The following is a 15628-nucleotide window of genomic DNA, read 5'->3' on the forward strand; positions in this document are numbered from 1 at the left end:
TCCAACAGGTACGTTATGTACAGTGCTCAACTCGGCTGTCTATAATCACTGAACGTCGCACGCGGAACAGCACGAGGGACATTTGGAGTCGCAAATACGCCACATCTGAGCATGCGCGGCGCCAATGATGTGCCTGCCCTGCAGTTTCCCCCTTCTTTATCTCCGCGGCCGTGATGGCTGCTTTGGCCGTCGAAGAGCTGTCAACATTACAAAATGGAAATAAAACAACCAAAAAGAACTATTCTCACTTCGTGATATCGTATCACAGAGACAACGGCTCTACTTTGTCTTTCTTTCTTGTTTTTTTTTCGTTAAATCGCTCAGCGCCTCTGACGGCAAAAGCGGTTGTTGCATTCGCGGCGATAAACAGGGATCAGTATTGCGAGGCAGGCACATCACTGGCGCCGCGCATGCTAAGATGTGGCGTATTTGCGACTCCAGATGTCGCCCGTGCTGTTTCGCGCACGACGCTCCGTCGTTATAGGCAGCCGAGTTGAGCACTGTACTATCGGCATCAAATGAAACGCGAACAGCGGAGCGCGTGGTACAAGCCTTATCAATGGCTTAGTGCGCGCCGTCCATTAGTCATTGACACAGACAGGCCCGGACATCCGGAGTGGCATATCATTGCGCGATCCCCCTATAAATGTCTATAGTGCAATATTTCTGCTTGTGTTCTAGGTATGGTAATGCTATTTGAAAGGAACAAAAAAAAAAAAAAATACAGAGTGACTACTGCAGCCGAAGGCGAGTATTGCAGCACGGTTTGTTATCACGGAAGGCCTGGCAAATTCTATTTATAGTAGACAAAACTCGGTTCACAATGCTGGCAATTTCACGCTGTATCACTTCGTGCCGGTAAAGCGAAACAATTTCCGCTCTTTCTTCCGAAGAAACGCTCGGCATTCCCAGATTCGCTCGCAGGATTTCAAGCTGGACGGTTGTGCCCTCGCGATCTCCGACATTAGCGTAGCTCCCGCCGACTGGTTCGCCCTCCGCGGTCTCCTGACGCCGTGCAGCTCTCGCATTGTGGCGCCCCGCCCTTGGACTGCTTCGACCGGATCCCCACTTCCCTATCTCCTTCTTTTTTCTCTTGCTAGCCTGTCTATTTCTTCATCTATTTTCCTTCTATTCTTTTTATCCCTCCTTCCCCCCCACCCCTATAAGGCACTGCGCCGTGTCGCCTGAAGGCAGACAGAAATTAGGTGCCTTTTTCCTCTTCCTTCTAACCACTACCACCACCATTCCCAGTTAAAGTGAAGCCCTTTCCGGTCGGTCTCTGGAGGAAGGGTGCAAGTGAAGCAGCGCTGGCGAAAGAGATACGACAGTCATTTGGAAACCGCAAACCGATTACATTTCTCTTTTTGTTTTACCTTACCAACACACTGATTGCACTGCGACGCTGAAGTAAAAGCAAGAAATTGCGAGTGATACGATCAAAAGCGGTTGGCACGCCTACGATGGTCCCCCATTATCACCACACGAAAACTAGGGCAGAAACGGAGATAATAATGCACTCTATGGGGATCGCGCAGTGCTGCCAAACCAGATGTGCACGCCTGTCAATGGTGATGACTGGACGGCCAGCACAATTCTGTTCCTAATGCTTGAAACACGCGCTCCGCTGTTCGGGTTTCATTTGACGCCGATAGTACATACATTGCATTTCATCAGCAGGTTTTCACTCGTCCACTCAAGCAGATCGAAATGCAGCCAATGACTTGGCCTTCATTTCGCTACCTTCTCAACATCGCCTAACGTTCTTTCAATAAACACGGTTGGGTAATTCAGATTAATGCATAGACACGAGAGAAATTTGGTTGCAGCTCCTGCCTCATCACCTAACCGCAAGCAATGAGCAACCAGTGCGACTAAAACGTTTTTACAAAGCTGCATGCTGACCTTAAACGTACGGTAAAGCACTTACCTCGGCGTTCAAAATGCGAACACATGGCAGGCGCTTCAGCGTAGCCGTCAGCTTACGGTTAAGCAAGCGCGTTTTTCGTGCCTCGCGTTGCGCATCGGTGTCCTCATGGCTGTAACAACGCGGGAGCACCTTGAACACATACACCGCCGGGGCCACTTCGTGTAGGAGCTGTAAAACTTACGTCTAAAATGTAAAGGAAGAACAATCGTCAACGACTGGCACGAAGCATTCGAGAATTTCTTAATACTTACCCTGATATTGTCGCATACCTCCTGAGGCACCGCGTTAGCGTGGCTAAGGTCATTGCCACCAACATAAACGACGGCAAAATCCACGTGCTGGAAGCCCATTGTAGAGACTGCCTGAGTTAGGCGCACTGCGTCGAATCCCCTGAAACTGAACATGCTGATATCCACGGACGTCTTCAAAGGAGGGCGACTCCATTTCAGTTGGCTATCGCCAATCACCACACCACTCTAGCCACCATAACAACACGCAATAAAGGCATAGCAACGTCCAACAAAAGGCCGGCGACGGTAGCGAGTTGGCTGGCTGTAAACCGACGATTCCTCGGCCTTGTCCCCAGGGACAAGACCGAGAAATCGTTCCCTAGTTGGTGTAGTACCTATCTAGGGGCAGGGATTACGTTCCCAAGAAATCGTCACATACGTCACCCATTGTTCGCAGAGGGTGCCAAACTACGGGGATACGCTTCTATGGCGGTTCCACTTGTTTGTTGATAGAAATCACCTCCGACAGAAAAAAATATGTCGCGTTGAGGCAGAATTCCTTCAAACGGCACAGTTCGTCCGTGCTGAGGTTTTCATCTCTCTCCATGGTGGTCCGGGCAACTGAGACCGCGAGGGGTACGGGCACACTCGTGAACAGAGACACACGTTGAACGAATTGGGTGGTGTCACATGTCGACGCGGCGATGGCGTAGTGGAAAGAGCATCCGCCTCGCATGCAAAAGGTCCGTGGTTCAAATCCCGGTGCCGCGCAGTTCCCAACCAGATTAAAAAAAAAATTGCCCGCAGCTTCCCTTGGGGGAACAACACTGAGGAGGATGCGGAGCATATAATTGGTTAACGGGGTGTTAAAGTGCGACTTACTTGGGTCGATGGCTAAATTGGTTAACGTGGTTGTAGGAGGGGGTGTTAAATGAGTGAACACGTACACACGTATGCGAAAGGGCGGCGCTGGTCGAAGGGACGTCGATCATTGTGTTTGTGGATTCGTTGGAATTCATTTCACCGCGACCTTGGACGTCGACGCGCCGTACAAACCAACCGACGAGCGGCAACTGAGCGAGCGAGCGCCGACCTTGAGTATATATACAGCGCGACGGCGCATGCACTGTCAGCTGTCGAATGTTCGAGAAGGGGGAGAAGCGCAACGGCGCATGCGCGCGCGTCAGCTGCCGATGTTCTCGAAGCGTGACGGCGCATGCGCGCTACATTATACAGCTAGCGAATGTTCGTGAAGAGGAGAAGCGCACGCGGTGTGTAGAGGAGGAAGAGTGCACAGATGGTGGAGGAGTGAAGCGCGCGCGGTGTGTAGAGGAGGAAGGGATACACAGATGGTGGAAGGAGGAGGAAGCTTGCGGATGGCGCCGCACTACAAGCCTCGAGTATTAGATGCTCCGCATCTAAAAAAATCCGCGTGGACTGTATTAACAGGCCAGGGGTGTGGCCTCACCGGCAAACACCGCCGGGAACGCACTCCCTCACCAGAGAACGATTGGCCACCCTAGTGCAGAATCTGGCCACTACCTCCCACATGCATACGGCAAATAATTCACGGCCCTCAGTCCCCAGCAGCTGCGAAGCAACTGACCAAGGCGGCGGTCAGTTGCTTCGCAGCTGACCGCCGCCTTGCAACCGCCGCCATCTGCAACGCAGCAGAGGGTGCTAAGAATCTCTGGATCTGGACCGGCCGCCATTGGAACCTGAACTTGGCAACGTTTAATGGTAGAACCTTATCTAGTGAGGCAAGTCTAGCTGTACTATTCGAGGAGCTAGAGGGTGTTCAATGGGATATAATAGAGCTCACTGAAGCTAGGACAGATGAGGCCTTTATGTTGCTACAGAATGAGCACCTCCTTTGCTATCGGGGCTTGGCAGAGAGAGGAGAACTGGTAGTGTGGCTCCTAATTCACAGAAACATAGCTGGCAGCATAGAGGGATACTATAGCATTAATGAAAGGGTGGTAGTTATCATAATTAAACTGAATAAAAGATACAAAATGAGGGTAGTACAGGCTTACGCGCTTACATCCAGCCATGATGACGTATCAGTTGAAAGCTTCTATGAAGATGTGGAATCGGCAATGAGTAAGGTAAAAACACAGTACACTGTAGTGATGGGAGACTTTAATGCAAAAGAAGGGAAGAAGCAGGCTGGAGACCAGGCAGTAGGAGATTATGGCATCAGTACTAGAAACGCCAGAGGAGAGCTGCTAGTAGAATTCGCAGAACGCAATAATTTACGGATTTAGAACACCTTCTACCGAAAACGAGGAAACCGCAAGTGGACATGGAGGAGCCCTAATGGCGAAAATGTGAACGATATAGACTTTATAATGAGTGCACACCTAGGAATCGTGCAGGATGTGGAAGTGGTTGGCAAGGTATGATGCAGTGACCATAGAATGATACGGTCTCGAATTCGCCTAGACTTGAAGAAGGAACGACAGAAACTGATACGCAAGAAGCCAATCAATGAGCTAGCACTGAGAGGGAAAGTACAGGAATTCAGAGTGTCGATTCAGAACAGGTACTCGACTCTTAGTGAGGAAACCAACCTTAGCATTGATACAATGAATGATAATCTGACGAGTATCATTACGGAGTGTGCAGTGGAAGTTGGAGGCAGGGTGGTTAGACAGGACACTGGCAAGCTTTCCCAGAAGACGAAGAATTTCATTAAGAAGCGTCAAAGCATGAAAGTCTCAAGTACAACAGACAAAATAGAACTGGCAGAGCTTTAGAAGTTGATTAATAGACGTAAGGTAAGCGATGTAAGAAGGTATAACATGGAGAGAATTGAACACGCTCTGAAAAACGGAGGAAGCGTCAAAGCAGTGAAGAGGAAACTTGGGATAGGCAAAAATCGCATGTATGTACTAAGGGACAAAGAAGGCAAAATATCTATCAATATGGATAGGATAGTTAAAATAGCCGAGGAGTTTTACAGAGATTTGCACAGTATCCAGGACAACCACGACCTTAATACTATAAGAACTAGCGCTAACCCAGATGACACCCCACCAGTAATGATAGAAGAAGTCAGAAGAGCTTTGGAGAGCATACAAAGAGGCAAAGCTGCTGGTGAGGATCAGGTAACATCAGATCTGCTGAAAGATGGAGGACAGATTGTGTTAGAAAAACTAGCCACCCTGTTTACGAGGTGTCTCCTGACGGGAAGAGTACCAGAGTCTTGGATGAACGCTAACATCATCTTAATACAAAAGAAAGGAGGCGACAAGGACTTGGAGAATTACAGGCCGATCAGCTTGCTCTCTGTAGTATACAAGCTATATACAAAAGTAATTGCTAACAGAGTAAAGAAAACATTAGAATTCAATCAACCAAAGAAACAAGCAGGACTTTGAACAGGCTACTCAATAATCGACCACATTCATACTATCAATCAGGTAATAGAGAAATGCTCAGAATATAACCAACCACTATACGTAGCCTTCATAGATTACGAGAAGGCGTTTGATTCAGTAGAAATATCAGTCATGCAGACACTGCGGAATCAGGGCGTCGAAGTATAAACATTCTGGAAGAAATCTACAGGGGATCAACTGCTACCATAGTGCTTCATAAAGAAAGCAACAGAATACGAATCAAGAAAGGTGTAAGGCAGGGGGACATAATCTCCCCAATGCTATTTACCGCGTGCTTACAGGAGGTTTTCAGAAGCCTAGAATGGGAACAGTTAGAGATAAGAGTTAATGGAGAGTACCTTAGTAACCTGCGCTTCGCCGATGACATTGCATTGCTGAGTAACTCAGGGGACGAATTGCAACTCATTATTACGGAGTTAGACAAGGAGAGCAGAAAGGTGGGTCTTAAAATGAATCTGCAGAAAACGAAAGTAATGTACAACAACCTCGGAAAAAAGCAGCGCTTCTAGATAGGTAATAGTGCACTTCAAGTTGTAAAAGACTATGTCTACTTAGGGCAGGTAATAACCGCGAAGCCGAACCATGAGATCAAAGTAACTAGAAGAATAAGAATGGGGTGGAGCACATTTGGCAAGCACTCTCAAATTATGACAGGTAGATTGCCACTATCTCTCAAGAGGAAGGTATATAACAGCTGTATCTTGCCGGTACTTAGCTACGGAGCAGAAACCTGGAGACTTACAAAGAGGGTTCAGCTTAAATTGAGGACGACGCAGCGAGCAATGGAAAGAAAAATGGTAGGTGTAACCTTAAGAGACAAGAAGGGAGCAGAGTGGATTAGGGAACAGACGGGGGTTAAAAATATCATAGTTGAAATCAAGAAGAGGAAATGGACATGGGCCGGACACGTAGCGCGAAGACAGGATAACCGCTGGTCATTAAGGGTAACTAACTGGATTCCCAGAGAAGGCAAGCGGGTTAGGGGGAGACAGAAGGTTAGGTGGGCAGATGAGATTAAGAAGTTTGCGGGTATAAATTGGCAGCAGCAAGCACAGGACCGGGTTAACTGGCGGAACATGGGAGAGGCCTTTGTCCTGCAGTGGACATAGTCAGGCTGATGATGATGATGACATGTCTGTCTTCCCCACTAGTGGTGATAGGGTCCTGTGTAGATGTTCAGATAGCATGCGAAGTTTGGTAGTCAACTATCGGGCGTAGCGGTATTCCCGGTTTGTGGATCTTAGGAAGGACGTAGAATCCCGGCGCTGAACCGTTTCTGCATATGGGGCGCAAGTAAAGCGTTCTTGATTCTGAGTGGTTTTTAAAATTTCGGCCAATAGTTTGTTTAGCTCCCGTTGAATTCTGGGCGTGGAGTCTTTAGCAAGTTTCACGTATTCAGGGTTCTTCAGGTTTTTTTATCTTGTCTTCATAGGATTTGCGGTCGAGTATAACGGTTGCATTGTCCTTGTCTGCTGGAAGAATGGTTATGGTTGAGTATTTTCGGAGATTTTGAAGTGCTGCTTTTTCAGGATTGTTGAGATTCCTTCGAGGTCGTGCTGGTACTTTTGAGAGGATTCCAATGGCTTTGAGTCTTATGTGGTACCTTTCCTCGCTGTCCACGTGTTGTATGCCATCTTCAACAGCTGCGACGATCTGCCAAAGAGGTGGTGGAGTTGTATTGAAATTGTGCCCTTTAGAAAGAACGCTTGCCTCGTGCTCCGATAGTTGTCTTGAGAGGTTGACGACGCTTTTGGTGGTTTTGCTGCATTTCCGCGGTTCTGTGTTTGTTCTTCAGTGCCATGAGTTTACTCCTTAAATCTTTCTGTTTGGTTTGGTCTGTGGTTGCGGCGACGTTTCTGGCGAATGTGTCGAGGGACTTGAATATGTCAGGGATCCGGTATTCTAGTTGTCTACGGAGGAAATATAAGTCCACTTCCTTCTTTATGATGCTGTGACATTCGTGTACTCGGGCTTTCACCAGCCAGCGCTCGGCTTGTGCCACGACGTTGTTTCCTTCCGGTGTGTGGACAAGGCGCTTGAGGCGTAAGCTGCGTGGTATCAAGTTCAGGTCCTGGCATGTCTTCGTGAAGGAGAGTTGGTTCTTGTAGGTGGACACGTCCCGGGATACATTGACGTACTGCTTTGCTAGCAGAGTTGCTTCTTGGCCGTAGTGAGAGCGCAATGATGTAAAGGTGAACATCTTCGACAGATATTTGTCTGGCTGGGTAAACTCTAATACTAATAACATAAATTATCCAGCCAAGTTATAGTCCAAACATAAAAAGTAAGGAATCTACACTGACGATCCCGCCCTTTCGGGACCGATTCGGTCCCTTCTTCAGGCGTGACTGCTCGGTCGGCTCTCAAGCTCGCGGTTTTTCTTGGCGGTGTCGCCCTCTCCATCGTCCTTCTTTACACCGTTGTTGTTGCTGTGTTTCCTAACTGGTTCTGTAGACCGTGCATGTATACACTAGGCAAGGTTCCAGTTGAGCGGTTAACATTTCCAGGACTTCTTTGTATGTGCCAGTACTTTATAAACTGTTTTTTTGTGTGGCTACACTTCTTGTCGAATACCCGGGCGTCGTCGAAATTGATGCGGTGGTCCATCTTTTCGCTGTGTTCAGCGAGCGCATTTCGTACGGCGTTGAGGTTACGCACATTGCTTCGATGCTGTCGTATCCTTTCGGGGAAGTTTTTTGTCTCACCGATGTAGGTGGCGAGACAGTCTGTGCACAAAATTTCGTAGACTAGCCCGGGGAACCTCTGTTTCAGCAGGCGGTCTTTTGGTTATGTGGTTATAAAAGGGAAAAGAAAAGTGAGCCCCGTAACTGTCTGCAGCTGGTGCGACACCTCAACAGTAGCTCACAAGGAATGGGTGTAAGGAGGGATTAAGGATTAAAAAGGATAGCATTAAAAGTATATATATATATATATTTATAGAGAGAGAGAGAGAGAGAGAGAGGAGAAAGATGCGCAAGGACAGCGAGCGACGACGGAAGTAAAGAGAATATAGGAAAGATGAAACACGGTCGCAGGAGTCCGAGGACACGGCACCACTGGCGAGAGCTCTTGCCGGCAACAGGAGATAGCGTAGGGCTAAATCCAGTCGGCCAGAGCTACGCTGTCGTCGTCGTCGGGGACCGGCGTCAGAAGGTGGCGTAGGACCAACCCAGTCGGCCAGAACTGTACTGTCGTCGGAGATCGCGAGGGCACAACTGGTCGGCACGAAATCCAGCGAGAGGGGAAGTGATTTTAAAAGAAGAGAAAAGTCGTTTTTTGGTCGCGGCAAGAATCGCCCGATTGTTGAGACGGGTTTGTGTGCCACCTCAATGCCCTCTTTTCCTAGTACCCTGGACAACTGCTCACTGATTCCCGGCACGTATGAGACAGAGATCCGGTAGGGTTGTTTCGAAGGGGCCTCAGTCTTTTGATAAAAAAAAAAAAACACCCTTACCAAGCTTGTCTACTGGGTATTTTTGGCAGCTGCATTCTAAGTTATTCTAGTGGAGAGCACAGTAGGTGCAAAATGAGAGTGCACACGCATTGGGAGTTAAGCAGGGGCGGAAGCAGGCTGCAGTTTTTTGGAGCAGCTCTGGAGCACCAGAAGGGGTGTTTTGGAACAGATTTCTCGGGTCACAAATCACTGTTAATTAGAACCTTTGCTTTTTGGTAAACACAAACAATTCAGGAGTTTTTACTAAGCATGCAATGCTAATGAAGCGACCAGACCCAAATTTATATATAATAAACCTTACAATATCGAAGCTGAAAGCACAGCAACTAAAAAAAATATAACTGACACTCTGTACAGCTAATACACCTCAAAGGATTGAAAATATTTGATGTTAAAATGTTGCATTGTTCAACATGTAATTAAAAACAGCACATCCAACATGAACAGCAAATGAAGACTGATATAAAAGTTATCTTCATACTAAACCAATAAGCACAAGCCGCTGGATAAAAAAAAAACGTTTATCAAGCGGCTATGCAATAAGGCTTAAAAAAATAAATTTTTAAAAAAGCTAGCCGCGCCATTACTAGGCAATGAAGTGAAAAGCTTTTTACTACGATACAAATTATATGGTCACTCTACGTGTTTTCGCCGTGATGTTCCGCGTAAACTACAAGTTGCTCACATTCTCTGCGCATCATACGTTATACCTGCGGGTAAAATTACGCAAGCTGGTGTGATAAGCGCTGCTCAAGCAGATATTAAATGAGGCGGCCCATCTCAAACGCTCCGAGGGCGCACGCGATAGCATCCCACCGCGTGTCGAATGCTCAAGCAGAAAAGAAATATGCCGCCCGTCTTTTCTTCCTGGAGCGGCCGTACTTATTCTCTTACACTAGCGTTTCGTAGAATAACGCGATGTCGTATCCCAAAGAGTTAACTGTCGCACTTCGTATCGTCACGGGGTCGTGATGTTGACGAAGGCAGCAGCCGCTGATTTTTCGTGAACTTTCGAATGCGAAGCATTTCTTACTAAACGCAGGCGACTTTGACCGCATCCATCCGTCCGTCCATCCATCTAGCTAGCCGCCTACAACTTTTAGCTCGCCTGACCGTTTGGATAAGGGATCTATACCAAAATTGGTATGGCATAACATGTCTGTAGGACGAGTATAAGTGACTAACTAGTCATAACATGAAAAGCATGACATGTATGTCATGGTCTTGCTGCTCCTGTCGTGGTTTCGTTCACATAACATATTGCAAAACTGGTATGGTACAACATGACTGCATGGCGAACATAACAGGCCCTCACATGAAAATCATTACGTGTCATGTAAGTCATGACTAAATGCCACGATCATTGTGCACTTGCAGTTGTTTCGCTAACTTCACATATACCAAATTTGGTATTGTGTGACGTGAATGGATGACGAAGGTATATTACTGCTGCACACATGTTATTAATGACATGCTTGTCATGTACAAACATGACTACATGCCACGCTCATGATGCACTCGCAGTCGTTTCTCTAGCTTCATATATATCGAGTCTCGTATTATGTGACGTCAATGGATGACAAACGTATATCACTGCTGCACACATGATAATCACGAGATGCGTGTCATGAAAGAACATGACTACATGCACGCTCATGATGCACTCACGGCTGTTTCACTAGCTTCAATTATACCAAGTTTGGTATACATGTTGGAATGAATGATGAAGGTATATGACTGGTGCCAACATGATAATCATGACATGCATGTCACTTAGGAACACGGCTACACGCCAAGCTCATGATGCGCTCGCGGTCGTTTCACTAGCTTCACATACCAAATTTTGTATATTACGTGATGTGAATGGATGAAGAAGCTATGTGATGGGCGCACACAAGATAATCCTGGCATGCGTGTCATGTAAAACATGACTACATGCCACGCTCATGATGCACTTGAGATTGTTTCGCTAACTTCACATACAAATTTGGTATTACGTGATGTGAGTGGATGACGAAGGTATACGACTGCTGCACACATGATAATCATGACATGCGTGCCATGTAAGAGCATGACTACATGCACACTTATGATGTGTTCACGGTCGTTTCACTTGCTTCACGTATACCAAGTTTGGTATACGTGATGTGAATGAATGACGAAGATATATGACTGGGGCAAACCTGATAATCATGACATACATGTCACTCAGGAACATGACTACATACCAAGCTCATGATGTGCTCGCAGTCGTTTCACTAGCTCCACATGAACCAAATCTCGTATTACGTTATGTGAATGGATGAAAAAGCTGTGTGATGGGTGCAAACAAGATAATCATGACATGCATGTCACTTAGGAACAAGACTGCATTCCAAGCTTATGATGCACTCGCGGTCGTTTCGCTAGCTTCACATATATCAAATCTGGTATTTCGTGATGTGAATGGATGACAAAGGTATACGACTGGTGCAAACATGATAATCATGACATGCATGTCATGCAAGATCATGACTACATACCACACTCATGATGCACTAGCGACTGTTTTGCTAGCTTCCCTTATACCAAATTTGGTATCACGTGACATGAATAGATGAGGAAGGTAAATGACGCGTCCGAACATGATAATCGTGGCATACGTAATACCAAGCTTGGTATTACGTAGTGTGAATGGACGATAAACACAAATACTAGGCACAAACAAGATAATCACAACATGAAAGTCATGTACGGCGTAATTTGCGTCTGCCTCGTAATGTTGCGCCAATTTTAATGCGACATATCAACCTTCCTCATTCCTGCTTCGCATATCATCGATTCCGATTGTACGTGGAATCTGCCAATTTTTTTATTTAGGCAAACCTGAGCTCGGAAAACGAAACGTCACTCTACAAGCACTACACATTATAAATTGATAGCAGCAAACCAGAGCGTTGATAATCTGCCAAGCAGCGAAGTGCGTCGGCATTTATACATGCGCCACCGAAGATTCTAGCGTTGTCACTAGCGGCCACATGATTTCCAGAACAAACCAGAACAAACTCTAATGTACGCGCTTTGTTTGTAATCTCATCGGAAGGTCCTCAAATTATCTAGTTGGTTCCCAGTCATTTGGTCACGGTTTGCGCAAAGCAGCGTTATATGCGAAATGGTGCGGTAACAAAAATCGAAAGGAGTGCGCGCGGCATTACCATAAGAACATTACAAATTGTTGCTAATGCAATCATTGCTTTGCCGGTGAAACAGATTTTTATTTTTTTCATTCAGTTTATATGGTTCAATGGTATCCATTGTAGAGAGTGTGCTGTGCCTGGCGGTTGCTCGCTAACGGTGTGGCAAGTTTTTTGCAACACCACTGCCGTCTTTATAGTTTGACTAACAACTTTGCTGTTAAAACATAATGTACTTGTATGATGACGTATGCACACAAATGCCACCTTAATAAGATTTGTGTATTCTGTTCACGTGGAGCACAATTCAAGCTTGAACTGAAATACGACATGACCGAACTAATTAATATGAATGCAGTTGGGTCTTTTGTGTAGCCCACGCGAGTTGCTCGGTCGACGATAAAACTGGACTAAATGTGGCGTTACATATGCAAAGTGCCTTTTAGGTGCAGCAGGTCAGAATGGCGCAGCACTTCCACCCCTGTTAGGAGATCACATTATAAAGTGACCATCATTAATTAAGTAAATCAGCATTCTTCACTGAATGCAAAACAGCTAACAGCAAAAAAGTGTGTTTACTACATGCAAATCGTTCATACACCATTGTCGAAGAAAAACTCACTATAGAGTCAAAACATGCCTAATTGTCAAAATTGTGCCTGCCACAATGCAAAATTGTGCGTTGCGGCTTGGTCTAGAACCTATTTACAAAGTCAAGACAATAGGGTCAAGACGATCAACAAAACCAGCAGTGAAAATCACAAGAATTCCAGTTCTCTCTCAATTCCAACAAACTTGAGTTGCTCGGTAGGCCCATATCTGTAAAAAAAAATAGAAATGAGATTAATTTCAGATACTGAAGTATCATGTTTGCATTCTGCAAACTTGGAAAGCATTCAAGAAGTACACACCGACTACAGAAGATGCTTACCTGTAGTCAAAGAACAACTCTTCACCAGAATGAATGTGCCGTTTTGCAAAAATGCCAATGCGGTGGTCTCCATTCACCATCATCACTTTGGCATAGCAGTTTGGGTTGATTGAATGATTGGCAAACCGTATCTTATTGCCTTTACGAGTGGCATCCACAACAAAATCTATAAGAAACCATCAGCGTAGATGTCAACATCCATGTAAAGATTAAGTCAATCTTTCCCTTACCATTGTTAAGGTTGAAGAGAAAACTACACATGTACTTGTCGTACACTTTTCCTCTGCGATCGGCTTCGTCTTGTGAAATGATCTAAAAGTATAGTGAGAAACCAAGCCAGGTAAGCGACAGACTGCAAAGGCAAAGTATGGGTATAAAAAAAAAACAACATATCTACTCTTTTCTCAAAATGTTTGAGTGCTGCTGGTGGGCTTGTTGCTGGGGACTAAGTTAATATTTCAGATCATACATTCCAAAAGAAAATGAGAGTCCTATTAGAAACATGCATGTCATCAGTGGTGATGTTTTTGTGGTGACATGTAATATGTGGTAATTATAACGACAACTTTTTTTTGCAATGTGGAGAAAGCTACAGGGGCAAAACGTCTGCACATGTACCACTACGCAAAGTAGTGCAGTATGTCATGCGTTCCATACCGCTGTGGAAAGTGATGGCTGTGCGTGATGAGCATTTCATGTTGACCCAGATGCCGCTTAGCATTCAAAGTACACATAAAAGGCTTAGCTTTTGCACGCCTTCAGAAGCGTAAAGTGACAACAAATAAATTACCCGTAACGGTGGCCTCCTGACTAAGGCACTCGGCTACTGACCTGCAGGTTGCGAATCGAATCCAAGCCGCAACGGCTGTATTTTCAATGGAGGCAAAAATTTTTGAGGCCTGCGTGCTTAGACTTGAGTGCATGTTAAAGAACTCCAGGAGGTCGAAATTTTTGACGCCCTTCACTACGGCATCTCTCATAATCATATTGCCACGCGTGTTTCTTATTTTCACTTTTGTTTGATTCGGTATACGCCACAAGCCTGGGTCAGGAATGCTCAGTGCAAACTGCGCATTATTGTTCGAGAAAATTCGCAATCATTGTGGATCGTTCTGTTAAGACTGCCCCGCAAGACTGAAAATTATTCTGGAGCTTGCGTGAAAATCAGTGATAAAGCTGAAATATTCCACGACACATGTATAAATGCCGCCGTGCTTCGCGGCTTGTCAGTTGATCGACGGCCGATGCTCTGTTCGCCACTATCAGAGCCAGTATCTTGCTGTAATCTGACTTTCCTTTTACGTGGCCACAAGTTCGGCACAGTAAACAGTCTAACCCAAACATCCAGTCTGCTCCCTTCGCCCGCAACACGACCACGTGACATGTGCTGGAGGTGCTTCCCGGTCCATGTATCGAACGCCCCCCTCCAATCGTGAAAGAGACATCGACGCCAGCCTCGATCAGCGAGCTAGCCACAGGCAACGAGGGCTACATCCCGAGTTCGGGCCTCTATCAGATAAGACTTGAAAGACCACCGCCACCCGCCACGGCCGTTATCCAGCAGCCAAGGGAGCCACCTACTTTCCATGAATCATCGCTGCAAAACCCGGAGACATGGCTGTAGACGTACAGCGGTGAGCACTGTAGGGATGAACACAAGGTAAATACAACTGGTAGCGAAGGCTCTATAGAAGCCCATTCGTTCAGAAAATGGTGGCTGATCAGCTGTTTGGGGCTTACCACCATCTCTGTGAAGAGGAAACACTTCCGGCGGAACAAAAAATATATCGAATGTGATACAATAGCTGATAAACAAGTGACGTCATTTTGGGTGCACTGGCGCGAAATTTGATCTCAATTTACTTCTCTTGGGCCCCTGATCGCTAAGGACTCGCGCTAAGGCAATTGCCGGCGAGTACTCCACAAGTGCGCTTCAAGTCAACGCCAGCAAATTCGATACCCACTCATGACTAGATAGTGAAGTTCAAGTGTACTACCGTTCACTTTGTGACTGTTTTACAAAGAATCTTTTCTCTAAACATTTATTTGGCAGTCGTGGCATCTTCCGCAGATGGTTTAAAACAACAAACAGCGTATACCTGTCATATCTGCAGCGTTGCTTATTTGCTTCCTATATGAAGGTTCTTTAGCATGCACAATGCTTGTGTTCTTCATTTTTAACAGAAAGAAACGATGCTTATTCACGCAAAAATTTGCATATAAGTTTTATTCAATGGTCACAATAACTCAAATTTATTACACTACACACAATGGTGATAAGCAGAAAAACGTCTGCGGACACTACTACTTGTGTTATTTTTTTTTTTTCATTATGCTCCGATAAATTACCACTACGTATGCATGATAGATAACTTGGTGATCTGCTTGGTGATCTAATTGTAGCATGATAGATAACTTGGTGATCTGCTCACCCATAACACGAGTAAGAGTAGGCACTGCATGCTCAAGAAGGAAATTGGGCTGCAGGAATACTGATGAATGCAAGTCC

General features: G+C 45.8%; 1 protein-coding gene and 1 long non-coding RNA gene across 11 annotated transcripts in view; one reads left to right on the forward strand and one right to left on the reverse strand.

Moving 5' to 3' along the window:
- LOC142775471 (uncharacterized) overlaps nucleotides 1-15628 on the forward strand; it is an 84466-nt gene that overhangs the window by 9827 nt on the left and 59011 nt on the right. The gene's annotated exons all lie outside the window — the stretch shown is intronic.
- The window catches only part of LOC119181087 (histone-lysine N-methyltransferase E(z)), an 89122-nt gene that overhangs the window by 8038 nt on the left and 65456 nt on the right, over nucleotides 1-15628 (reverse strand). For all 10 annotated transcript variants that reach the window (XM_037432267.2, XM_075876877.1, XM_075876871.1 and 7 more), the window contains 4 exons: nucleotides 13350-13431; nucleotides 13120-13285; nucleotides 2179-13007; nucleotides 1928-2110 (listed from right to left, as the gene is read on the reverse strand). In XM_037432267.2, the coding sequence (XP_037288164.2) occupies nucleotides 12947-13007; nucleotides 13120-13285; nucleotides 13350-13431 (309 nt within the window). In that variant the 3' untranslated portion in view covers nucleotides 1928-2110; nucleotides 2179-12946. The remainder of the gene's footprint in view (nucleotides 1-1927; nucleotides 2111-2178; nucleotides 13008-13119; nucleotides 13286-13349; nucleotides 13432-15628) is intronic.

This window comes from Rhipicephalus microplus, chromosome X, assembly GCF_043290135.1.
Source record: "Rhipicephalus microplus isolate Deutch F79 chromosome X, USDA_Rmic, whole genome shotgun sequence".
NCBI lineage: Eukaryota > Metazoa > Arthropoda > Arachnida > Ixodida > Ixodidae > Rhipicephalus > Rhipicephalus microplus.